Source organism: Boleophthalmus pectinirostris, unplaced genomic scaffold (genome assembly GCF_026225935.1).
Source record: "Boleophthalmus pectinirostris isolate CB_2022bp ecotype Guang Dong unplaced genomic scaffold, ASM2622593v1 HiC_scaffold_11, whole genome shotgun sequence".
In the NCBI taxonomy this organism is placed as follows: domain Eukaryota; kingdom Metazoa; phylum Chordata; class Actinopteri; order Gobiiformes; family Gobiidae; genus Boleophthalmus; species Boleophthalmus pectinirostris.
In genome coordinates, this window is record NW_026570994.1 from 15,974,712 (window position 1) to 16,002,644 (window position 27,933).

Sequence of the window (27,933 nt, forward strand, 5' to 3'; positions counted from 1 at the left end):
TTCAATGCTGAAATCCATTAGCCTGATTCATCAGCCGGTTTCACTTCGTGGAAACTGTCTGACCTCGCAGCATTAGGATTCTTTCGCTCGACGGTAGGCAGGTACTTTTTTTAATTTAACCAATCACTGCTATTTGGTCGTGACGTATGTAATGCACCAAATCCTGTAGGAAGAAGAGCAATAACGTCTTTCCCCTTGATAATATTCACTAAACATTCTCTTTTTTCTGGCTTTAAATCCTCGATCTCGGGAATCATTGCCAACACAGAATGTCTGTCTTCGTCTACGTCCATTTCAACCATTTTGTTTACTGTTCTTCTGTACCACAAAAGGACCCAGACAGACGCTTGAGTTTGACATCACGGCTTCACGGCTCTTCTCTGATTGGCCGGTGCGCGCTCTACAACTTCCGGGATTCTTGCAAACCGTCTAGTTTATCCTGATTCCTGACCTAATTACTGGAGAGAAATGAAATTGAGCAGAGGCACTAGGTGGCGTCCTGGAGTCCTGGAGGTATAAGGACCAGCGCCCATTGGTCGATCAGGTATCCACACTTTAAACTCTGCCCCTGTAAATCAAGGCAGTTTTGTGTGATGTTACCGACTACTTGAAATTGCAGAGGCCACTGAAGGCAACACAAACTTAAATTTAGGCATTTTTGACCAGAAAGCTGCAAATTTACCAACAAAAACTAGGTAAATTTGCAGCTTTTTGGTCAGAAATGCCTAAAGTAAAGTTGTCAAAATGAACAGGAACAATACTTTACTAACACCATATAAACAGTTTAAAGGTCATATATTTTGTGTTTTGTTTCATTCACACATGCTTGAATAATCCTTTATTATTAGTCTGTCTACATCTCCAAAGCTCAACATGCTCAGTTCCACCTTGTGATGTCATGTAGCGGTAGTTTTCAAGTTGACAGCTCCTTTTACATTTAGTTGAGTAAAGATTTGCATTTTCGTGTTTTCTGTTTGAAAGAAAAACACAACCTAAACAGATCTGTGCATTAAACGTGCGAACGAAACAAAACACAACACAACTCGTGGTCTGTTTGCGATGAGGAAAATCAGAAATAGCCCAATATGAACCCTTTAATTAGTACAGACCGAACTTGCATAGAGCCTCTTCCTCTCATATTTCTTCGCTGTTTTGCTGAGCTGTATCAACAAACCTTTGTGCTGATTAAAATTTGAGAGTAATTATTTTAGTTGGAGCAGAATGGCGGCTAAAGGCCCCCCCCCCCCCACACACACACACACACACACACACACTGGTATTTGCTGAATGGCCGGTCTCATTGAGGAAAGGGCAGGGCTTCAAACGCAAAGGCCAGGTGGGGCATAAAAAGTGTCTGGGCGAGCGAGATAAAGCCTTCATTCGGCAGTGAAAAGAGAGAGAGGACCGGCATCACCTGACAGCAAACGGACGCTATGAGATACTGTTGGTTAGTGAGAGGGATACGAGAGCCGCTATTTTAGTGTACGCGCTTTAATATGGCAGTAGTTGTTTTAATTAATACTTAAAGGTTCATATTAGGCTATTTTCTGATTTATGTTATAATGTTTCCTCGTCACAAACAGACCTGGAGTTGTGTTTTGTTTCATTCACACATGTTTAACTCACAAACCCTGCAGATTTAGGCTGTTCTCTCAAACGGAAACTGTTCCACATTAGTTGTTTTCAGGCCGGTCACAATGGTGCTGTTGCCAGTTCCCACACCAGTTCCACTGAGAACCAAAGTCCTCACCTGTGAACGACCCGTGTTCATACAATTTACATGAACCCCTGACGCGTCATCGACAGAGGGTGTGGATTTACTGCCAAATAAAAACAAGGCCATAGAAAAACGGATGTCACAGGGAGGAAAATGACAATCATGGATCACATCATCGACACCAGCGAGCGTTTTTACTTATGCAAGTCATAACTTACGTGCGCCAAGCTATGCTACAACATCGACCTGCTGTGGAGAAGGCAGCAGCGAGGCCCAATCCAAAGAGGTAATCTTATCAGACGAACACAGATACATGCGAGACGAACAGTATGTAATAGTTTTTGTAGACTTAAAACTTTTGATTCATACGTAATCATATGTGATAGTTTCAATTGCTCTTTGTTTGTTTGTTTTACCGCGTGTGACCTGGATGAACCTGCCGACGTCTTCTGTGTCGTCACGGTTCGCTCAGAAAAAACAAGTTTTATTTGGTTCCCATTGAGAACCAACTTTTCGGTTCCTGGACGCTCTGATTTCCGGTGTGAACATGTGAGTTGGTTCAAGATCAGGTGCGGGAACCAACACCGGCACGTTTCTCTGTCGGCCTGAAAACGCCTCTTGTGATGTCAGGCACAAATACATTAAGTATTAGTATTAGTCCTAGTTTAGTCCTGATTTAGTCCTGGTTCAGTCCTGGTTTAGTCCTGGTTCAGACCTGGTTCAGACCTGGTTTAGTCCTGGTTTAGTCCTGGTTCAGTCCTGGTTTAGTCCTGGTTTAGACCTGGTTCAGACCTGGTTTAGTCCTGGTTCAGTCCTGGTTTAGTCCTGGTTCAGACCTGGTTCAGACCTGGTTTAGTCCTGGTTCAGTCCTGGTTTAGTCCTGGTTTAGACCTGGTTCAGTCCTGGTTTAGACCTGGTTTATCTTGAATGAAATTTGACACACTATTTGGCAAAATTGGTCGTTTTATTCATAGTGTCAACTTAAGTCGACAGCGGCACCTGTTAACAATAAACATCAGTTTAGAAAATAGTTTAAAAACACAGTGGAGCACTTCCTGTATTACTGCATGACATCACGAGTGTTTTCAGTTTGAGAGAAGAACTAGAGAATCTAAATCTGCAGGGTTTGTGTGTTAATTAAAAATGTGTAAATGAAACAAAACACAACTCCAGGTCTGTTTGTGACGAGGAAACAACATTATAACATAGTTCAGAAAATACAGACCCTTTAAATTACACTCATTATTACTAATACGAACACTTTTTAAACATTTTCTCATTATATTTCTACTACTAAGACTAAAACTACTCCCAGCACTCGCACTGGCCATGTTCAGTCCTCAAACGCAGGTATTTTTGGGTTTAACTGATGTGGAAATACAGTGTACAAAAGCTTTTACGGCCTGAATGCTTTTGAGTGCTTGTTGTCTATCCTCACAACAAAAGCGCTGATAGCTTTCTCAAAAATACTCCATTTGGGATGACACGTCCTCCCCGTTCTTCCCCCTCATTACCAAAACAGTGAAAAGCATAAATTCAAAAGCCCAGCTAGCTCCAGACGCTTTTATTGTCTGCGCCCCAAAGACAAATGATCCCAGCGGTGGAGGTTGCTGGTTCAGCTTGTTGCAGATAAGGAAGAAATAGCGAAAAAAAAAAAAAAAAAAACCCCGAAAATGTGACATGAACTTTTTGCCTTGGTCTAATTGGCTCCAGTGTGTAAAAGCATTGACCATATTTAGTCCCCCAATTAACTCAGTTTTAACATTTACGGAGATTGCGCGAGGAATCCCACATCATCACTTTATTTATTTATTTTTTTTCCCCCCCTTTATTGTCGTGTCATTTTCGCAACGCTGGCTTTGTGCGTAATTAGCCGAAAACGAGATCTTGCGGTGTTATCCCATTGCACTCCTGCTGTTGCTGATGCTACTGCTGGAACCGTACAAGCTGGAAAACAAAAGCCCCTGTAATGGAGGCTATTGTGCAGATAGTGGCTAAGTATAATTGGGAGGTAACCGCGGCGACGGCTCAAAACTAGTGGGGGAAAAAACGAATAGTTCAATTTCAGGTTTGGAAAAATTGTACAAAAAAAAAAAAAAAAAAAAAAAAGTATAGCGTTTTTAATTAATAAGAACGGATGGGATTTGGGTTGTCAAAAAGTACTGAAAATCTGACATGAATCGATACAAAAGCTAATATATAAGTTAGTGGTATAGACAGAGTGGGATTAAATAAGTTTCTTCTTCCTTTTCGAGCTCACTACACTACATTAAAGGTAGACTGTGTAACTTTTTGGTTAGTGAGCCAATGATGTTCATTATGTCTTCTTATATACTTTAACTTCTTAGGTTCTTTTTAAAGACAATGCAGTGAAGTGTATTTACCTTGTTGAGGACCACAAGAACATAGTCACACTACCGAACATCAGAGGCATAACCGAACCCATCCAGAGCCATGAAAAAAGCGCAACATAAGCACTGGAGTAAAACCAGACACAAAACTCCGCCAACTACTCGTACATCCCAAGGACAAAATCCCACAAGAACAAAAATGCAACGCCATCTACGAAATCCAATGCAAATCATGCAATAAATCATACACAGGGGAAACAGGCCGGGCATTTCACATCCGAAAAAAGGAACACCAAAAGGAATGCGAAAAGGAAACATCAGGGAGACTCACCAGAACACAAAAAGACAAAGCAGAACAGGAAAACCTAAAATCCGCCATATCAGACACTGTAAAAGGAACAACCACATTATGGATTGGGACGGGGCTCGGGTCATTGGATCGGAAAACAACAAGTTCAAACGCTGGATCAAGGAGGACATTGAAATCAGGAAACGAGGCACGGACAGCATTAACCGTGATGACGGAGCGTTCCTCCTTTCACACACCTGGGACACCCTCCTCCAGAGACACCGGGCGACGGGAGGCGTGGTCAGTCTGAGCGACCTGCAGGTCCATCAGGTCTGACCACGCCTACAGGAAGTAACAACAGCTGATATACGACACGTCACCACCAACACCGGTGACAGTTCTGAAGATGGCTTGCAGCAGCAGCCGAAACATGTCAACAAGGTAAATACACTTTACTGCACTGTCTTTAAAAAGAACCCAAGAAGTTAAAGTTTTTGGTTAGTGCTCCGCCTCGAATGTTCCACAGTATGACATTAACCATTTATTCAATTACAGGTGGTTTTATAGCTCAAAAATACCTGGAAAAAACAGGTGTTCTGACTGTGAGTGGTGTCGCCTCTCCACAGATCTGGCCTGTAACTCGGTCTGGTTTGGATAGAAAGATTTAATACCATACTATGAAACATTACACAGTCATAACATCTCCATGGAAACAAGCATTTGAGGGACCCTCCAGCAAAACAGTTACGCAATGCACCTTTAAGGCCACATCCACACTAGGACATATTTGAGTTCTTTTCGTTGTGGATGCAGTGTTCGTTCACACTAATCCGACTGGAAAACGGCTCCAGAGGCGGAACGATCTGGTGCCGCCAACTCCAACGAATTCATCTGAGTACAGATCTGATCCGGGACTGTGTGGACACCTGAAAACGCTGATACGCTGATGTAGGAGCTCTAATTGAGTCCTTATTGGACCACGTCACTGTGACTTGCATCTTCCTGATTCGCTGGGTTCGTGACATCGGCCATGTGACGGATATTGCGGAAAACAGTTTAAACAAACCAGAGACGAACGGGAAACAGCGGGGCTAGAACTACTTGCTAGTAAGTCATGGAAAACGAGGAACAACATTGGATTTCTCATCTTCCTTGGCTCGAAGTTGCCTCCTGCAACTTCAGACACGGTGCTCCACTTCCTTGTTCTTATCGCCCTCATGACATCGTGATGACGTGATGCCAGTCTCATCATGTGACCAGTATTTCAGGCGGTTTCGTGTTACTGTGTGGATTGGGAAGGCTTTGATTGCGGACACAGAAACGACGTGTCTGGACGCAAATCTTTTCCGATACAGTGATACGTTACAGTGTAAACGTAACCTTAGTCAGTGCACTAGATACATGTATACTCCTTGTGTCCATTAATCTGCTCGAAATAAACAAATAAACTAAATTAAATGCATACTGAAACTAGATACTCATTTGATCAGGTATTGATTACGGCTGAGAATCACAGGGTCCCTGAGGATTGATACTCGATTCATAATCAACACATGATACTCTGATATGTTGGTGTTTTTTCAGAACCAAATACATTTGAGCAACAGTATTTCTTTGTTAAACCACCACTTGTGCTTTATTTATCAGGGACCATGTCCAAATTCATGACTCACGCAGATTATGAAAAAGAAAACGTGATCTGTACTGGCTTCAGCTGCTGCTACTTTCAATCTGCAGTCCCTGGCAAGTTTAAAGGGCTAATATGACACTACTTTCTCATCTACAGTTGCAATCAAAACTATCCAACCCCCACTGCAAATTAGGTTTACTGCTAAAATGTACAAACTAGCAGCTGTTTACAAAAAAGAAATCAAACAAGAACGATTTAAATAGCTCAACACAGCTAATATTACAAGTGGTTTCTCCAAATTCAACACAAAACGCTACTTTTAACGACTACTGCGGTCTCAAAATTTAGAATCATTTGGATGGAATTACCAATAACTCCTGAACAAAAATGTAAAAGGAGCTGTTAACTTGAAAACTACCACTACGTGACATCACAAGGTGGAACAAACAAACAAAACATTCTGCCTAATAAAAAAGGATTACTCGAAAATGTGAGAACGAAACGAAATGCAACTCCAGGTTTGTTTTTGAGAAGGTAGGAACATTAAAACATGATTTAAACCTCAATTTTGCGTAATTTTGACCCTCTGACGACATCTCCAGGCCGAAAAGTTCCGCGGTGCACCTTTAAATACCTCATTAGCGTGCACTCATCTCACATGTGCGTTCCCTGTAAACAGAATACATTTCCAGTGGCGCGTCGGCTCCTTCATTAGTTCACCGCCACAGAACCACGCTGTTTTCTAAAATTGGTTTCTTAATGTTTGGGGTATGAGCGTAATTAATGAAAATACAGGCTGCCGTTTGGCCAATGAAGCAACTAATGACACTATCCTTAGCTACGCACCATGCATCTTCTCTGACAAACTTAAATTAATGGCCAGGATTGCGTTATTGTTAATTCACGATTCGGTTTTAAAACAGATGTCATCGAAAATATGTGGTAGTTAAGCCGTTTCTGCAAATCTGCAAATTAGGGTTTGTTGAGATGAAGTCAATTAAAAACACAGTGGGTTTTTCATTCACTGTCATCTGTAAAAATTGGCGCCCAAGGTAAAACTAAGCATGAAAATATGTATGGAAAATCTGCAAATGTAAACAAAATCGTCAAAATAATGGTCAAAATACGGTGGTAACTTTTCTGGTGGAGGGTCCGACAAATGCTTTTCTATTTTTTCTGTGGAGATGTTATTGCTTTGTCTGGAATGTTTCACAGTGTGGCATTAAACCTTTCTATCTTCATGGAGACCAAACCAGACCAAGTTACAGGTCAGATCTGTGGAGAGGCGACGCCGCTCACAGCCAGAATGCCTGATTTTCAAGGTATTTTTGAGATACAAAACCACCTGTAATTGAATAAATGTAAAGGTAGAGCTGTTTAATGTCACACTGTGGAACATTCCAGGCAGAGCAATGACATGTCCATAGAAAAAAACAGGTGACGGACCCCCAGATAAAAAGTTACACCGTGTAGCTTTACTATAATTACTACTAGTTTTGTCACAATGCTAAAATTTCAAACTTGATTTCAATTTCAATACTGATTCCGATTAGCCTGATTCATCAGCTGGTTTCACTTTGTGGAAACTGTCTGACCTCGCAGCATTAGAATTTGTTCGCTCGACAGTAGGCGGGTACTTTTTTTATTTAACCAATCGCTGCTATTTGGTTGTGACGTATGTAATGCGCCGCTAACGGGGCTAACTGGTATATTAAACTTTTCCCAAATCCTGTAGGAAGAAGAACAATAACGTCTTTCCCCATGATAAAATTCACCAAACATTCTCTTTGTTACGGCTTTAAATCCTCGATCTTGGAAATTGTTGCCAACACAAAATGTATGACTCTTCGCTGATTGGCTGGTGCACAAATTCGCACTTCTGACGTTCTTGCAAACCGTCTAGTGTATTCTGATTCCTGGCGCTGGAGAGAAATGAAATTGAGCGAAGGCATTGGGTGGCACCAGCCTGGCCAGATTCCAATAATACGATGATGATAAAAACAAACTCTTTCTTTAGACAATAGAATGTGATTTTCTACATTAGTATTTAGTAAGGGTTTGCATTGCCTTGGGTCTGACGATACAATACATGTCATGGTATGCCTGTCAATAAATCTCGATATACATGCCGATACTCAAACATAGGACAATATACTGCCGTCATTTTTAATTACCGTATTTTTCTGACTATAAGACACACTTTTTTTCATGGTTTGGATGGTCCTGCGACTTATTGTCCAGTGGGACTTATGTATGTTTTTTTTTTCTTCATTACGCATTTTTTGGCTGGTGCGACTCATACTCCGGTGCAACTTCTTACCCAGAAAATAAGGTAGTTATGGTACTTATGTCAACTGCACCTTCACGAGAACACAACTGTATGAAATATAATTTATAAAAATGTTTAAATCATCAGAACAGTGAATGTAAATAATTCGGTAACACTTTATAATAACTACACCTTATTTAGCCTTAATAAAGCATGAACAAAGACTTAATTAACAATGATTCACGCTTAGTAACTACTTAATTACTACTTGAATTAGCACTTAACTTGCACTTAATTCGCCTGTGCTGTAAATAGTTACTCATAAGTATTTCTTACTTAATTACTCATGAACTAACCATTTGTGTGTGCATTTGTAAATGTATATTTAAGTACAAATTTGAGCATTTATTAATGATTAGTAAAACCATGAGAGAATGATTTACTAGTACTGCATTATTGTTTCTCTGGAATTTGACCAACCTTAACAAATGCTTAATAAAGCATAATTAGCCTTCACTTTAGAAAAGCTCTCAGAAAGACTTAACTAACAGATAACAGCTGCCTGAATGATCATTGCATTCCATTATTAGTAAATCATTCTCTCATAGTTTACTAATCATTAATAAATGCTCAAATGTGAACTTAAATATGTATTTGTAAACATGCAAATGGTTAGTTCATGAGTAATTAAGAAGTATTGAGTTACTATTTACAGCACAGGCGAATTAAGTGCAAGTTAAGTGCTAATTCAGGTAGTAATTAAGTAGTTACTAAGTGTGAATCATTATTAATTAAGTCTTTGTTCATGCTTTATTAAGGCTAAATAAGGTGTAGTTATTATAAAGTGTTACCAATAATTCATTTTTGTGATAAATATTATTTTTTTTTAAATCGATTCGAATGCATTTTGAATTGATTCAAGAATTGTACAATGAAGTATCACAATATATCACTGGATACATTTTTTCTTACACCCCCATTATTTAGTATAATACACCTTCACTAGAATCATTTGGATCATTTCAGCCCTGGAACTGCCAATCTCAAACATGTGTGAATGAAACAAAACACAACTCCAGATCTGTTTTTGAGGATGGAACAACATTATAACACGACTAAAATCTCATAAGTGTCAGTTTTGTATAATATAAGACCTTTAATATTTTCGTTACAATATCAAGTTTACAGCTAAAAGATCGGCCGTAACCTTATCTGAAACATTGGGTGTCTTGGCTCATTAGCAAGTTATTTTAATATGAACTTTACATTAGTCTGAGCCCGGATGAGGCAGCTCAGTATTGCTTTGCTTTCTGGTGGATACAGCACACAAACTAGCTCTAAAATAAATGTCAAGTTAGCCGTGTGGGCGTGTGCAGCTCTGTTTTAGCCTCTACAGAGTCAGTCTCCTCTCGCCCACCTCCTCTGCCTCTCACCGAGCGCACAAGAGCAGCTGAAGCCAGTCCGACCCCAACAGAGGAAAAGGGACAAATATAAAAGGCCGTGTTACGCTATTTTCTGATCTATGTTATAATATTGTGTCCTCATTAAAAACAGAACTGTGTGAATGAAACAAAACACAACTCCAGATCAAACCCTAACATGCTCCATAGGTAAAATCCTCCAGCTAAATCAGCCCTGACCAAGTCTAAGAACAAGATCACGAAGCTGGGATAATAAAGCACTACAAAATAAAACAAAAAACACAAAAATATTTCATGATTTTACTAATAATCTTGCCTAGTTTATAGCGGTATAACAATAACCAAAATATTGTGATATCGTATCGTCAAAAGTCTCTCAATAATACCGTGGACGATCACAATATATCGAATTACAAGTGTCTTTGCGTAAATTCATTGTTATGGTGCAGAAATAGGTAAAAAAAACAGAGGGAACTACATCGACCATGATCCTTTGCTCCGTTTTGCAAGAAATAACAGTTCTAAGCAATTTTAAGTCTTAGTTATTGGGATTAAGTCTTGTCAAGGCATTTTAAGAGGAAAAAGTCGCATATTTACTCCACAGGCTCCACAAAATGTCGCAATAAATATCGTACCGTGAGATGTGTATCGGGAAAATATTGTACCGAGAGACTTGGATATCGTTATATCTCAACTAGTTTATAATTTTCCGTGCAGTAGATATGATGCCATAACTGTTACCTGGCAACCGTAATGTCAACAAGGCCCAAAGCTCATCTAATTTACACAATAGTTATTTTTATAGTCCGTATTTTTCAGGCTAAAAGTCGCTCTAGAGTATAAGTCGCACCAGTTAAAATATTTTGTGATGAAATGAAGAAAAAAAAACATATAAGTTGCACTGGACTATAAATCACACTTCTTGGGGGAAATTTACTTTATAAAAATCTGAGACCAGGAATCGATGTTTCATGCTGAAAGACAAGTTCTAGTAAAAACAATAGAACAGAGAACAACAGACTGTTAACGTCACATATGAACAGTTCTTCAGATAAACTATAACATAAACAACAGAACAAGTTTAACAAACTCTCCATCTCACTCCAAATCACTAAATCCATTCAATTCTTCATCCTCTGTGTCACTTCTGAGCAACTCCACGACCTCCGGAGGTAAACAGAGCGGCGCTTCCTCTTCTGTGTAGCTGTCGTCAGACTCAGCATCAGGTCCAGTTAGAATTATTCTGGTCTTTCTGAAGTCCAGGCTTTGTCCATCCATCCAGTGACTTCAGGAAAGTTTCATGGTGCCTCCTCCTGTTTTACCGTGAAGCTGTGTTCTCCATCCCCGCTTTTTCCCAGTCCCTCACAAGTTTCTCGCTCACTCCAAACTTTCTTTCTGCTGCTCGATTACCGTTTTCAGCTGAATATTTCACGACTTGCAGCAGGACAGAGGCTCTTTCTGCAGGAGACATGCGCAGTAGAGTGAAGTGACAGTGGTGCAGGAGGAACAGGAGCAGCAGATACTGACACACAAGACTAAGGCCTCTAAATTTTTAATATATAAGTCGCAGGAAACACCCAAACCATGAAAAAAACGTGTGACTTACAGTCCAAAAAATACAGCAGACAAATACAAATATATGAACAGACCTTAATTTAGTTAAAATTTATGTTTAAACTGTCAGAAAAATGCATTCCTTGTGCGTAAAATGTCCCTGTATTCGGGGGAGATATTAATATAGATATTGATGACGCAGGTAGAGCTTCTCAGTGCTGTATTTTTCAACTTTTATTTTATTTTCTTTCTTCCCAAACTGCCACTTAACTGGTGTAAAACTGATAAAACCCGTCTCATGCACTCTCCACCACTCTATATACGTTTAAGGTATACGAGGGTCTTATTCTGCGTAAAAGCTGCAAACCCTGTACTTTCACTCTCTATAAACATGTTCTGAAATGCCTGGGATTCTTGCATTCAGTTAGCAGTTCATATTTTAGTCTCTTCTCAAATGTTAACGCTCCTGGATGTGTTTAAAATATGCACTGTGAAATGAATCTCGATTGCAAATCAAGTAGCAATTATTTATCTAAGAATTCAGTGTATTTTTGTATAGCACCACATCACTGCAGCTGCATTACAGCGCTTCATAAAACGTGTTTAAAATAAATTGTTGAAAAATTTGGACTTGGATTTGAATATTTTGACTGGAAACTGGACATTTTTCTCACATTTATATACACAGTAGAAAATTACATTGAGTTCCGGTTTCAAATTGTCAGTGTTGTTGCTATGTAGATGCAGACTAATTAAGATAAAAACAAATACTAGAAGAAAAAGAAGAAGTCCAGATGTTCAACTCAACATATAACAGATTTCTAGACATGACAGTACTTTGAAACTAGGAGGGTGTAACGATATTGGCGAAATCACAATATCGTCGTAGTAAAATTGCCACAGTATCGTCGTGGTCTTGTCACGGTATTAAAGTGTGTGTCTTGAATTTTCAGTCCGCTCCTTGTGGTTCATATCACGGTAAACTATAAGGACTAGAAGCATTTTGGTTTTGTTGTGACATGAAACAAGAAAGAAGAAAAGGTGACGGACAAACAACAGACAGCGTGCAAACACTGACAATGCACCGTGCGGTTCACCTCGGGAAAGGACCTTGATGAGCAGACACGCCGAAAATGTTCAAGAATGTGTTCAGAAATTCGGGACAAAAAAATATATTTGAAGCATTTAAAACAGCACTCAAGAAATAACAAAATACTTTGCAGATTATAAAGCGAGGGATTTGCACCATTTTCCACAGTGGACAAAGGTTTAAAAGTGGCTAAACTCAAGACGAAATATAAAATGCCATCACGTTTAAGTTTTGTTTTTTTTTTGTTTTTTTTTTTTTTTTTCCTACGACGAGGACTCAAATATACATCGAGTAATAATGTGTTTAATGCAGCTTTGCGCACATTTGTTTACGTTTTACATAAAGAAAACTTTAAACCACATGGCTCATTTGCATAAACTCTGAAAACAACAGCTCGCTCCTTGTGCGCTGATGCAGTTCAGCTTCTGTGGGACTTACTCCGCGAGACTCCTCACTACAGTTTTATTAACATATTTTAGTTGTTACTTGAATTTTGCACTTCAAAGGCTTTTCAGGCTGTTCAAAATGTCAGTGATATGAATATGAGAATAAATGTTTTATCAAATGACTGGTCAAAGCATTTTATAATGTCAGTCTCGTTATTATGTATAATTTCGCAATAAATATCGTACTGTGACTATATTGTATCATGAGACTTGGATATTTTTACACCCCTAATTAATAGTAGAAGAAAGTCCAGATGTTCAAATAAGACTGTACTCCAAATATCATAGATTTCTAGACATTACAGTACAAGTTGCTCTACCATATTTTGAAACAATAAAATAAAACTGAAAAGACACAACTTCCAGGTATGTTTTTGATTAGTTAAGAACTTTCTAACGTGGTTTAAAGCTCACAAGAATCAATTTTGCATAATATCGGACCTTGCTAAACTATCTTTTAAACGCCTACTTCCTCCATTCACGAGTAAAAATAAGGTAAACTTTCCAAACGGACGGATGTTTGTAGAGTAATCGTGTACCTTGGCGGCGTCCTTGGGCAGGTCAAAGGGGATCCTCTGTCTGATTTTGGGGGGCAGCTGTGTGAGGACGTCCTGTTTGAGTCTCCGGATCATGATCTGACTCAGCAGTTTGTGGAGCTGGTCCAGGTTCGAGGCTCCTCTGCAGTCCCACTGACGACGAGAGCCGAAATATCTGAGCGCAAAACAAACACACGGCATCAGGCTGGAGAATGTGACCTGGGTAAAAAGTAAATCTGCACTAAACCAGGTCTAAACCAGGTCTAAACCAGGTCTAAACAGGACTAAACCAGGTCTAAATCAGGTCTAAACCAGGACTAAACCAGGTCTAAACCAGGACTAAACCAGGTCTAAAACCAGGTCTAAACCAGGACTAAACCAGGTCTAAACCAGGACTAAACCAGGTCTAAATCAGGTCTAAACCAGGACTAAACCAGGTCTAAAACCAGGACTAAAACCAGGTCTAAACCAGGACTAAACCAGGTCTAAACCAGGTCTAAACCAGGTCTAAACCAGGTCTAAACCAGGACTAAACCAGGTCTAAACCAGGTCTAAACCAGGACTAAACCAGGTCTAAACAGGTCTAAACACTCTAAAACCAGGACTAAACCAGGTCTAAATAAACCAGGACTAAACCAGGACTAAACCAGGTCTAAATCAGGCTCTAAACCAGGACTAAACAGGTCTAAAATCAGGTCTAAACCAGGACTTAACCAGGTCTAAACCAGGTCTAACCAGGACTAAACCAGGTCTAAACCAGGACTAAACCAGGTCTAAACCTGGACTAAACAGGACTAAACCAGGACTAAACCAGGACTAAACCAGGTCTAAAAACCAGGACTAAACCAGGACTAAACCAGGACTAAACCTAAACCAGGACTAAACCAGGACTAAAACAGAACTGAACCACTCATTCGGTTTATTTTGATCATAGACTGTTTATATAAATAGAGAGAGCCGCGTTTCAAGTAGGAAGTGAGCATGGGAGCACTTCTGGCTCCATCGACTCTGGCTCCAATTGACTTTACATTGAAAAATTATCACTCCTTTCTCTTAGCTGCTGCAGTGCGAATCCAGAGTTTGATCTTAAAATGTTCATATTAACCCACGCTACATGATCCAGGACTTTTTCGTTGTTTTAGCTAAACAACAAAAACTTTTTCTTAGATGAGCTGCGAAACGTTTTCAATCAAAAACTTTTGTCCAGTTGACCGAGGAACGAACTGAAAAAGCGAGCGCAATGTGCCACTTCTAGACACAATTGAACAACTGAGTCACTGCGAACACGCCGACAATCCAGCGACCCCAGACAGCACCCTCCCTACACGCCACAACTGAACAAAGCCCAGAGTCACCGTGAACGAACCAAACAAACAAAACCACTGACCCATCTCACTGTTGTGTTTCGTTTAAAGTCTGGTGCGGTTTATTTGTGAAAAAAGTTCCAAAATTTAATGACATTTTCATTTAATGACAGTGCGTCTTATAGTGCAGAAAATATGGTAAACAACTCGGCTTTAAATTCACTCTTATAGGCGAGTTTCAGCTGACGTCATTGTTATTAAAAGCCCGCGTTGCTGCTGGGAAATATTTTGGTCGGAGGCAAGAAACACGATAGCGTCAAACACAGTGCGTAACCTCGCGTATTTATCCTCGATAATGGTAAATTCCTGCTGCATTATCAGATGCACAAATAGAAGCACGGAAGAAGGAAAATGTCTTTTTTGTATTCTGAGTGAAAAGAACCACTAACGGTGAATTAAACGACTTTCAAACATCCGCAGAGCAAACGTAGAAGATCCTAAACAAACCGTGGACTCCAACAAGTTCAACAACACATCGAGACTCTTGGAGGTTTTCATCTTTTCTGCTGTGAATGGCCCAGGAGTTTCCACCAAGTCATTGTGGATATCACCGAAGTGAATATTTGTCCAGGTAGTTGGCGATTCTGACCAGAAATTTGGTTTGGTTTCACCTTTTGTCGGGGTTGAAAAGGGTGATTTGGCTCCGTCGATGCTTCATGACCAATTTCTGGTCAAATGGTCTTGGGTCCTCTGCCGTTAAGTGGATAAATAACCAGGATCAATACCTTTTACGTGTTTTCTCGCTCCGTCCGTCATGTTGAATTAGTGTTTCTTGCCGCCGACCAAAATAATTCCCAGCATGCAACGCGCGCTTTTGTCAACAATGAAACTCGCCTATAACCCCAAGCCTCGATGAGCTTCATTTGACTGGAGCCGAACTCCCTCAGTCCACTTCTTTGTACATTTTGTGGGTCTAGAGTACGACTAGAGGCAGCCCGTGTACCACAGTTTGAGAAACCCTGGCCTAGATCTAAATCTCCTCAGTATTAACCCCACGTTTCCAGCAGTTATTTGCAGGAGGCTGTGAGTGTCTGATGCTTTTCTACGTCTAAGTAAACAAACATTCTTCTTTAATGACCTGCTGGAATAGTTAAACACACTTTAACATTCCCACTTGGGACCAGACTGGTTTCCCTCTTTCATCCACCTCTCCTCCTCTCATCCTTCTCTCAGTCTCTCTCTCTATCTCCATCTTCACCTCTGTCCTCCCCTCTCTCTCTCTCTCTCTCTTTCTCTCTAATCCACCTACTCCTCTCTCCACCTCTTTTTCTCCTTACCCTCTCATTCTCTCTCTCTTCCACGTCCCCCTCTCTCTTACTCCCTCTCCTTCACATCTCCCTCTCTCATTCTCTTTCCCCACTTCTCTCCCCTCCTCTCTCCGTCTGTCACTCTCCTTCTCCTTCTCTCTCTCTCTCCCTGTCACTCTGCCTCTCTCTTCACCTCTCCGTCTCTCTCCACCTCTCTCCACATCGCTCTCATCTTCTCTCACCTCTCCCCTCCCTCTCCGCATCTCCTTCTCTCTTTCCTCCACTTCTCTTTTCCTCTCTCCATCTGTCACTCTCCTTCCCTCTCTCCCTGTCTCTCCCTCTCTCCTTCACCTCTCTCTCTCTCATCCACCTCTCCTTCTCTCTCTCTCTCCATCTTCACCTTTCTCCTCCCTTTCTCTCAGCCTCTCTCTCCCTCTCTCCACCACCTCTCTCTCTTCCTCTCTCTGTCTGTCTCTCTCTCCCTCTCCATCTCCCCATCTCTCTCCTCCACCTCTTCCTCTCTCCTCCTCCTCTCTCTTCCTCTCTTCTCCACCTCTTCCCTCTCTCCTCCTCTCTCTCCTCTCTCTCCTCTTCTCCACTCTCTCCTCCCTCTCTTCTCCATCTTTCCTCTCTCTCTCCTCTCTCTCTCTCTCCCTCTCTCCTCCACCCTCTCTCTCTCTCTCCTCTCTTCTCCACCTCTTCTTCTCTCTCTCTCTCTCTCTCTCCTCCACCTCTCTCCTCCTCTCTCTCCTCTCTCTCTCTCCACTCTCTTCCTCTCTCCTCCTCCTCTCTCTTCCTCTCTCCTCCACCTCTCCGTCTCTCCTCCTCCTCCTCTCCTCTCTCCTCTCTCTCTCTCCACCTCTCTCCCTCTCTCCGCCTCTCTCTCTCTCCTCCACCTCTTCCTCTCTCCTCTCTCCTCCACCTCTCTCTCTCTCTCCCTCTCTCTCTCTTCTCTCTTCCTCTTCCTCTCTCTCTCTCCACCTCTTCCCTCTCTCCTCCTCTCTCCTCCACCTCTCCTCTCACCTCTCTCCCTCTCCTCTCTCCTCTCTCTCTCTCCTCCTCCTCCTCTCCTCTCCTCTCTCCTCCTCCCTCTCCTTCCTCTTCCTCTCTTCCTCTCTCTCCTCCTCTCTCTCCCTCTCTCTCTCTCTCTCCTCTCTCCATCTCCTCTCCTCTCTCCTCTCTCTCTCCTCCCTCTCTCTCCTCTCCCTCTCTCCTCTCTCTCTCCTCCTCTTCCTCTCTCCGTCTCTCCTCCACTCTCTTCCCTCTCTCCTCTCTCCTCTCTCCTCTCTCCTCCTCTCTCCCTCTCCCTCTCTCCTCTCCTCTCTCTCCTCTCTCCCTCTCTCCTCCACCTCCTCCTCCTCTCTCCTCCTCTCTCCTCCTCTCTCTCTCCTCTCTCTCTCTCTCTCTCTCTCCTCTCTCTCTCCACTCCTCTCCTCTCTCCTCTCTCTCTCTCCTCTCTCCCTCTCTCTTCCTCTCTCCTCCTCTCTCCTCTTCTCTCTCTCTCTCTCTCTCCTCTCTCCTCCTCTCTCCCTCTCTCCTCCACCTCTTCCTCTCTCCGTCTCTCCTCCACCTCTTTCTCTCTCTCTCCTCCTCTCTCCTCCTCTCTTCTCTCTCCTCCACCTCTTCCTCTCTCCGTCTCTCTCTCTCTTTCTCTCTCCATCTCCATCTCCCCATCTCTCTCCTCCACCACTCCCTCTCTTTCCTCCCTCTCCTTCCTCTCCTCCTCCTCTCCTCTCCCTCTGCTGGTTTCTGGTTTTCGCTCGGGGGCACTTTCCGGAGTGAGGACCTATTGTGTCTCAGTCTCGAGTCTTAATGGCCGCCGAAGCAACTTTATCGGCTGAAAACTCCGCCGCTCAAACTTTCGCAGCTCATCAGCCAGATCCAGTTTAGAATAGAACTGGCGAGCTAAACAAAGCCTGGTTATGGTCCATGTTGGCCCAGCGCAAACTTAACAAGACTCTGCCAGGATTATTCACACTCGAGTGTTGCTGGAGAGTTCAGAATCAAATTTAAGCCATTCAAGTCGCGCTGAAAATAAGGTTTAGAGCTGAATGAGCCGTACCGGTCTGACCTGACTGCTCCGGGGCTGGGACCTGCCGTGGTCTCGTCTCTATGGAGATGGCGGTGCTTTGCTTGAAATGTTCCACCATACGGTATTAGACTGATTTATCTTGTACTTATTTAATTATCTGGGTTTTTATTACTTCGTTCGGGTTTAGTCATGCATAGAAAAGTATACACCTGGTTTAGTCCTGGTTTAGTCCTGGTTTAGTCCTGGTTTAGTCTGGTTTAGTCCTGGTTTAGTCCTGGTTTAATCCTGGTTTAGCCCTGGTTTAGTCCTGATTTAGTCTTGGTTTAGTCCTGGTTTAGTCCTGGTTTTGTCCTGGTTTAGTCCTGGTTTAGTCCTGGTGTAGTCCTGGTTTTGTCCTGGTTTAGCACTGGTTTAGTTCTAGTTTAGTCCTGGTTTAGTCCTGATTTAATCCTGGTTTAGCCCTGGTTTATTCCTGATTTAGTCTTGGTTTAGTCCTGGTTTTGTCCTGGTTTAGCCTTGGTTTAGTCCTGGTTTTGTCCTGGTTTAGCCTTGGTTTAGTCCTGGTTTTGTCCTGATTTAGTCTTTGTTTAGTCCAGGTTTAGCCCTAGTTTAGACCTGGTTTTGTCCTTTTCTGATGCTGCTGGTTTAGTCCTGGTTTAGTTCTGGTTAAGTTCTAGTTTAGGCCTGGTTTAGTCTTTGTTTAGTCCTGGTTTAATCCTGGCTTATCCCTGGGTTAGTCCAGGTTTAGTCCTGGTTTAGCCCTGGTTTAGTTTTGGTTTAGTCCTGTTTTAGTCCTGGTTTAGCCCTGGTTTAGCCCTGGTGGTTTAGTCCTGTTTTAGTTCAGGTTTAACCCTAGTTTAGTCCTGTCTTTTTATTACTTTGAAGAACTGTATTCTTACTGTCAGCAGGTTTGCCTCTCCACAGATCTGACTTGTAACTCGGCCTATAGTGGCATCACACACTTGTGTACACATGGAGATGGATGGAAGTGAATGTCATACTGAGGAACATTTCAGGCATATTAATAATATCTCCCTAGAGACGAGAAAGTCGGGACTAGTTTTTGTGCATTTCATTTTTATATATATTTTTTGTTTAGTTTATAACAGTTAAAGACAGTTAAACAGTTACATTTTTGGTTTGGAGTTAGTTTGGACCTTCGCTTTAACCTTGGTTTAGTGTTAAATTTATTCTGGTTCAGACCTATTTTTTGTGATTTTGAGAATAAAACTGTGCAACAAACATCTGGGTCAGAAGCACCTCCATTAAGACCTGGAGGCTCTTCCCAGTCATATTGATCAGTTTAATGATGGTTCAGTGCAAGATCAGATCTGTGTTAGAAGCAGTTTAGTCCTGGTTTAGTCCTGTTTTAGTCCTGGTTTAGTCCGTTTTGTCCTGTTTTAGTCCTGTTTTAGTCCTGTTTTGTCCTGTTTAGTCCTGGTTTAGTCCTGGTTTAGTCCTGGTTTAGTCCTGGTTTAGTCCCCTGGTTTAGTCCTGGTTTAGTCCTGGTTTTAGTCCTGTTTTAGTCCTGTCCTGTTTAGTCCTGTTTTAGTCCTGTTTTAGTCCTGGTTTTAGTCCTGGTTTAGTCCTGTTTTAGTCCTGGTTTAGTCCTAGTTTTAGTCCTGGTTTAGTCCTGTTTTTAGCCCTGGTTTAGTCCTGTTTTTTTTTAGTCCTGTTTTAGTCCTGTTTTAGTCCTGGTTTAGTCCTGTTTAGTCCTGTTTTAGTCCTGTTTTAGTCCTGTTTTAGCCCTGGTTTAGTCCTGTTTTAGTCCTAGTGTTTAGTCCTGTTTTAGTCCTGGTTTAGTCCTGGTTTAGTCCTGGTTTAGTCCTGTTTTAGTCCTGGTTTAGTCCTGGTTTAGTCCTGGTTTAGTCCTGGTTTATTCGAGCCTGTCTCTCTGTTGAAACACTGAGAAACTGGATCCCGTCTCCGCCCGAGCGCTGGACTTTGATGGACGCCCAAACCCGACTGTTTGATGTTTCTCTTCACACGTGCGACTGATCAGCGAGGAGAAGCTGGCACCGAGACTCCGGGCCTGGCGCCGTCTCTCCTCTGGACGCCGAAGAGAAAAGTGCGTCGGTTATTTACAGTCAGGTACAGGAGAGCGGCCGTCCCCACAGAGCCGCTCAGTAAAACCTCAACATGAGTCGCCGAGGTGAAGAGACGGTAGAGAAACACCAACTGTTACTGTTCACTTTATTATTATGCACAGGTGATTAACAAAAACAGGAAACTTAAACCACATTAAGACCTGGATCTAGACCAGGACTACACCAGGACTAAAACAGGACTAAACCAGGACTAAACCAGGACTAAACCAGGACTAAAACAGGACTAAACAGGACTAAAACAGGGCTAAACCAAGGACTAAAATCGGACTAAAACAGGACTAAAACAGGAATAAAACAGGACTAAAACCAGGACTAAACCAGGACTAAAACAGGACTAAACCAGGACTAAACCAGGAACTAAAACAGAACTAAAACAGGAACTAAAACAGGACTAAAACCAGGACTAAACCAGGACTAAACCAGGGACTAAACCAGGACTAAACCAGGAATAAAACAAACTAAAACAGAACTAAACAGGAACTAAACCAGGACTAAACCAGGACTAAACCAGGGCTAAACCAGGACTAAACCAGGACTAAAACAGAACTAAAACAGAACTAAAACAGGACTAAAACCAGGACTAAACAGGACTAAAACAGGACTAAAACAGGACTAAACCAGGGCTAAACCAGGACTAAACCAAGGACTAAAACAGGACTAAAACAGGACTAAACCAGGACTAAACCAGGAACTAAAACAGGACTAAACCAGGGCTAAACCAGGACTAAAACAGGAATAAACAGAACTAAACAGAACTAAAGGACTAAACCAGGACTAAACCAGGACTAAACCAGGCAGGACTAAACCAGGACTAAAACAGGACTAAACCAGGACTAAACCAGGACTAAACCAGGACTAAACTAAACAGGACTAAACCAGGACTAAACCAGGACTAAACCAGGACTAAAACAGGACTAAACCAGGGCTAAACCAGGACTAAAACAGGACTAAACCAGGAATAAAACAGAACTAAAACAGGACTAAAACAGGACTAAACCAGGGCTAAACCAGGACTAAACTAGGGTAAGATCAAGACTAAACCACAACTAAACCATGACTAGACCGGGATTAAACCAGGAATAAATCAGGTCTAAACCAGGACTAAATCAGGTCTAAACCAGCAGCTCTAGAAAAGGACTAAACCAGGACTAAACCAGGTCTAAACCAGGACTAAATCGTATCTAAACCAGAACTAGACCAGGACTAAACCAGCAGAACTAGAAAAAGACTAAAGCAGGACTAAACCAGGAACTAAACCAGGAACTAGACTTGTCTTAGACCAGCACTAGACTAGGACTAGACCAGGACTAAACTAGGGTTAGACCATGACTAGACCAGGATTAATCTAGGACTTGACCGGGACTAAACCAGAACTAAACCAGGCCTAAACCAGGACTAAATCACATCTAAACCACAACTAGACCAGGACTAAACGAGCAGAACTAGGACTAAACTAGGACTAAAGCAGGACTAAAGCAGGAACTAAACTTGGCCTAGACCAGGGCTAGACTAGGACTAAACCAGGACTAGACTAGATCAAGGCTAAACCAGGACAAACCCAGGATCAAACCAGGACTAAACAAGGTCTAAACCAGGATTAAACCAGCAGCACTAGAAAAGGACTAAACCAGTACTAAACTAGGGTTAGACCCTGAGTAGACCAGGATTAAACCAGGACTAAATCAGGTCTAAACCAGGACTAAATCAGGTCTAAAGCAGGACTAAATCAGGTCTAAAGCAGGACTAAATCAGGTCTAAACTAGGATTAAATCACATATAAACCACAACTAGACCAGGACTAAAGTAGCAGAACTAGAAAAGGACTAAACCAGGAACTACACTTGACCTCGATCAGGACTAGACTAGGACTAGACCACGATTAAACCAGGGTAAGACCAAGACCAAACCAGGGTTAGACAAAGACTAAATCAGGACTAGAAAGGGACTAAACCAGGACTAAATCAGGTCTAAACCAGGGCTAAACCAAGACTAAACCAGCAGCTCTAGAAAAGGACTAAACCAAGACTAATCCAGGACTAAATCAGGACTAAATCGTATGTAAACCAGAACTAGACCAGGACTAAACCAGCAGAACTAGAAAAGGACTAAACCAGGATTAAACCAGGAACTAAACTTGTCTTAGACCAGCACTAGACTAGGACTAGACCAGGACTAAACTAGGGTTAGACCATGACTAGACCAGGATTAATCTAGGACTTGACCGGGACTAAACCAGAACTAAACCAGGCCTAAATCACATCTAAACCACAACTAGACCAGGACTAAACCAGCAGAACTAGGACTAAACTAGGACTAAAGCAGGACTAAAGCAGGAACTAAACTTGGCCTAGACCAGGGCTAGACTAGGACTAAACCAGGACTAGACTAGATCAAGGCTAAACCAGGACAAACCCAGGATCAAACCAGGACTAAACAAGGTCTAAACCAGGATTAAACCAGCAGCACTAGAAAAGGACTAAACCAGGACTAAACTAGGGTTAGACCCTGAGTAGACCAGGATTAAACCAGGACTAAATCAGGTCTAAACCAGGACTAAATCAGGTCTAAACCAGGACTAAATCAGGTCTAAACCAGGACTAAATCAGGTCTAAACCAGGACTAAATCAGGTCTAAAGCAGGACTAAATCAGGTCTAAACTAGGATTAAATCACATCTAAACCACAACTAGACCAGGACTAAAGTAGCAGAACTAGAAAAGGACTAAACCAGGAACTACACTTGACCTCGATCAGGACTAGACTAGGACTAGACCACGATTAAACCAGGGTAAGACCAAGACCAAACCAGGGTTAGACAAAGACTAAACCAGGACTAAATCAGGACTAGAAAGGGACTAAACCAGGACTAAATCAGGTCTAAACCAGGAATAAACCAGGATTAAATCAGGTCTAAACCAGGATTAAACTAAGACTAAATCAGGTCTAAACCAGGGCTAAACCAAGACTAAACCAGCAGCACTAAAAAAGGACTAAACCAGGACTAAATCAGGTCTAAACCAGGAATAAACCAGCAGCACTAGAAAAGGACTAAACCACGACTAGACTAGATCAAGGCTAAACCAGGACAAACCCAGGATCAAACCAGGACTAAACAAGGTCTAAACCAGGATTAAACCAGCAGCACTAGAAAAGGACTAAACCACGACTAAACTCGGCTTAGACCATGCCTGGACCAGGATTAAACCAGGACTACACCAGGAACTAAACCAGGAATAGACTAGGACTAGACCAGGATTAAACCAGGGTAAAACCAAGACCAAACCAGGGTTAGACCAAGACTAAACCAGGACTAAATCAGGACCAAACCAGGACTAAATCATTACTAAATCATGTATAAACCACAATTGGACCAGGACTAAACCAGCAGAACTAGAAAAGGACTAAACCAGGACTAAAACAGGACCAAACCAGGTCTATATCAGGACACTGAGCTAAAACCGGGACCAAACCAGGACACGTGTTTAATGGGTGCAGATTCTCGGAGGAAAAAGTGCAAATGAAAGCTGAGGTGAGATGTTTTCAGTCTAGCTGCTTTTACACCGTGTTTGGTCCAACTGTTGGTGTGGTCACAGTCTCTCGTCGTGTGAACGCTGAACGGGGAAACGAGAAAGGCAATATTTTTAACTATTTGTAATTTTTATTTTTGTGGGAGTGTAGAGACGGTTTTAAATCACAGGAAAACACAGCCAAACTTTTGTCGAATCATGCTCAAATGTGACTAGTGTACAGGTTTCAAAAGCGTTTTATTGCAAAAAAAGTCAAAAAACAAAAAACTACCAAAATATCGTGATATCGTATCGTCAGAAGTCTCACAATAATATCGAATCAGGAACTCCTTTGCTTAAATGCATCGTTTTATAACAGTAACAGCTTATAAACATTGAAAACTACATATCCCATGATGCATTTCAGCTCAAACAACATGAATATATATGTTTTTTACTTGAATTCTTGGGATTATCACGGAAATAATTCACACAAAAATCTTGTCAAGGTATTTTAAAATCAAAAAAGTGTCCCGTCTCCAAAATATCGCAATAAATATCGTATCGTGAGATGCGTATCGTGATAATATCGTACCGAGACATTTGGATATCGTTACAGCCCTAGTTATTTCTTCAAGCAAAAAATTTAACTAAAATAAAAATAAGTTTGTAGAAGTACTAGCAGTACAAGAACGTGCCAAAATATCAATACCTAGATTCAAATTAATACTAAAACTAGTATCGATACTCTAAATAAATAAGTCACATACTGTATAAATAACAAAATGTGAGCTTTCGTTATTATTTTTGGAATAACGTTACATCACAAATAACTATATTTTTGAGTTGGGTAAAAAAATCTAATGCTAAAAAATACATTAAAAAAAAAAAAGATTGTAAAGTTGTATCCTTACTAGTATCAAAATATAGTATTGCGATATTGTGGGAAAGCTCACGATTAGAGATGTAACAATATCCAAATCTCTTACGATATTTTCACGATATACATCTCACGGTACGATATTTATTGCGATATTTTGTGGAGACTAAACAGCTAAAACTGTTAATGACAAGACGTAATCCAAAAAACTACAACTTAAAAGTGTTTAGAACTGTTATTTCTTGTAGTTTACACTGAAATGGAGCAAAGGATCATGGTCTATGTAGTTCCCTTCGTCTTTTTTTCTCTTTCGCTGCACCATAACTCTTCATTTAAGCAAACAAACTTGTAATTCGATATATTGTGATGGTCCACGATATTATTGTGAGAACTTTGACGATACTGATATCACGATATTTCGGTTATTGTTACATCCCTAATACTTTGGTTTATTTTGTATGAGTAGTAGTAGAAATAGTAGTAGTTGTAATAGTCCTTTTGTCCTTATGTTTGGTGTACCTGTAGTGGGCGTTGCAGTATCTCTTGGCGTAGTCAGACCACGTGCCGAATCTCTTGGGGTAGAGAGCGTCGATCTGCATGAACAGCTGTGGAAAAAGAAATCAGGTTAAAAAGGACTGTACACGAGTTTGAACCACGAGTAAAAAACATGTTTAGTTTGAAGAGTTAACCTCGCCTATTCATTCCCTCCTCTCACTCTGAACCATAACAGAGAAATAACCTTCTGGGATGATCACAGACACTTTTTTTTTCTTAAAATAGGCCTAGGGAGCTCAAAAATCAGAGAGCGAGCTGTGGTTATGCAGTAAATAAATACGTTTACTGTTAATTTTTCCCATATATTTGTCAAAAATTTAAAACTTCTTTTTTTTTTCTTTTTCCTGATATAATTTTAGTTTTCCAATAGCAACAATCAGCAATAAATAATAAGGATGTAACAATATCCAAATCTCACGGTACGATATTGTCATGATGTGTCTCACGATACGATAATTATTGCAATATCCTGAAGGGATTAACAGAATTGTATATACGTTATTTATTTTTTTTTTTTCATTTTTAAATACCTTGACCTTGACTTCAGTGTGAATCATTATTGCCGTATTCCAAAGCAGTAAGATTTAAAGTGCTTAAAAACTGTTATTTTATTATGTAGTAAAGTAAGTAAAGGATCATGGCCTGTGCAGTTCCCTCTTTTTTTTATACTTTTAAGTCAGGGGTGTCCAAACTATTTTCATTAAGAGCCACATTTCTAAACACAGATGAAGCGGAGGGCCGATCGAGGGCAGTAGACTGGTGCTCAGTACAGTGAATAATTGAAATTTGTGCATATTTAACAGGTTAGAATGAACCATCAGTCCTTTATTCATGCTACTATCCTTAAAACCACACACTAAATGTTAAATATTCGCTTTATGAAGGTAGATTTAAAAAAAAAAAAACTTAGAATAAAAAGTTAAGTTTTCAGCCTGAGGGCCAAGAAAAATTTGTCTGAGGGCCGCATTTGGTCCACGGGCCATAGTTTGGACATGCCTGTTTTAAGTGAAAAAACCTTGCAATTCGATATATTTTGATGGACTACGATGTTATTGTGAGAATTCTGACGATACGATATCACAATATTTTTAGTTATTGTTACATTCCTATTAAACAATATATTATAAAATTACCCACACATCTGCACAAATGTTACTTTATCCATAGGTTAAGAAACAAAAGTCCAAGAATTTCTCGTTTTTCAGAATTTTTATATTTTATAAACAGTTTATTCGATATTCAAATTGTGCATGTCTTTAAAACAGCATTCACAATATTATCAGTAAATCCATAACCACAGAAATGCTTTATTACAGGGGTGTCAAACTCATTTTGGTCCGGGGGCCGTATCCAACCGACTTTGATCCCAAAGGGGCCGGATCAGAAAACTCATGTCATATAAACCCCAAAAATAACAAGAAGTTCAAATATTTGTGCAGAGAAACGCAAATCTATTACAGAAATCTTTTTTTAATTGATAAACTCTTTCTTTTACCAAATATTATAATATTATGAACAACCTGAAACTAAAAAAAAAAAAATGCAATTTCAAGTTACACAATGTTTTAACATTAACTTTTTTAACTTTTTCTTGGAAAATCCTGCACTCGGCTCCACTTTTTCTCATGTTGGACATTTTTCTGATGATGAGGGTGAATCATGGTCAACAGTCAAAACGATCGTCCTTTAAGAGCGTTTGGAAAGAGGACAAGTCTTCATTTGTGCTGCTCTGGTGGGAGGGGCCACGTACAGAGACACTGGAGACACTGATATGATAAACACCACAGAAAATTAGCAAGATTTTAATAGAAAATATAATTGAAATATTTTAGTAGAAAATCAGCCGAGGGCCAGATTAAAGGTCTTGGGGAGGGCCGGATCTGGCCCCCGGGCCGCATGTTTGACACGTGTGCTTTATTATATTAAAATTGTGACTGTGAAAAATCCCCAAAATGTTATTATTTACCATTTTCTTCCATTTTTACCATTTTCTTCCATTTTTACCATTTTCTTCCATATTTACCATCGGATCAAGTTTTTTCTCAATGATTCAAATTGAGTTCATCTTCAAAACAGCTTTCACAATATTATCAGTAAATCCATACATTCCCCAGGTCTATATTAATATTGTGATGACTTTGCAAACATACTGTACGTTTTATAACTCTACACTTGTCCGTCTTTGTCTTGCATATATTGAATTAAATGAACTTGATTTGAGGACAGAGCTCTCACCGAGGGCCCGGGCTAATTTTGGAAACGCCTTTGGGCTCCTATGGCTCATCACCTTCACGGAGAACACACAATCACGCGTCAGTCTATAAACCTCATAATGTAAAAGTGTAGGAGAAAAGCTCAAGGCTGCTTTACGGTTCAGGGTCAGATCTACACAGAAGTACAAGCGCGCTCCCGATGCAAAGAAAAGACGACAGAAAAGAATCACTGTGTCGTTCGTTCATTTGTTTTTCAAAATAAAATCTAATAAGAAAACAAAAAAAACAACAATTTTCTTCATTATTTGTCTCCAGAATCAAAATGAAAAAACAGATAATGATTTGTTTTTTCAGTTTTTGATTTTGTGTTTAAATGAAAAATAAAAAGGATAAAGGCCGTTTCCTGTTTATGTGACTTAAACTGTGATGCTGGGATTTTGCGCCGCATATGAACTGAACCAGGACTGAACCAGGTCCAGGACCAGACCAGACCAAACCATAACCAGACTGGGGCTGAGTCCAGGACTTTGACCAGGACCACACCAGAACTGAGTCCATAACCAGACCGGGAACAGGACCAGGACTGAAACCGGGACTGAGACCAGTAACAGGACCAGGAATGAGACCGGGACTGAGACCGGGACTGAGACCGGGACTGAGACCGGGACAGAGACCAGGACAGAGACCAGGAGTGAGACATGGACCTGACCAGGATCAGCCTGTGAT

The 27,933-nt window shown here is 40.9% G+C and overlaps 1 protein-coding gene across 1 annotated transcript in view; it reads right to left on the minus strand.

Moving 5' to 3' along the window:
• zranb3 (zinc finger, RAN-binding domain containing 3) overlaps positions 1–27,933 on the minus strand; it is a 314,618-nt gene that overhangs the window by 213,478 nt on the left and 73,207 nt on the right. Inside the window, exons 6-7 of the mRNA XM_055166955.1 lie at positions 24,959–25,044; positions 13,307–13,478 (exon numbers count right to left, since the gene is read on the minus strand). Coding sequence (XP_055022930.1) covers positions 13,307–13,478; positions 24,959–25,044 — 258 coding nt within the window. The remainder of the gene's footprint in view (positions 1–13,306; positions 13,479–24,958; positions 25,045–27,933) is intronic.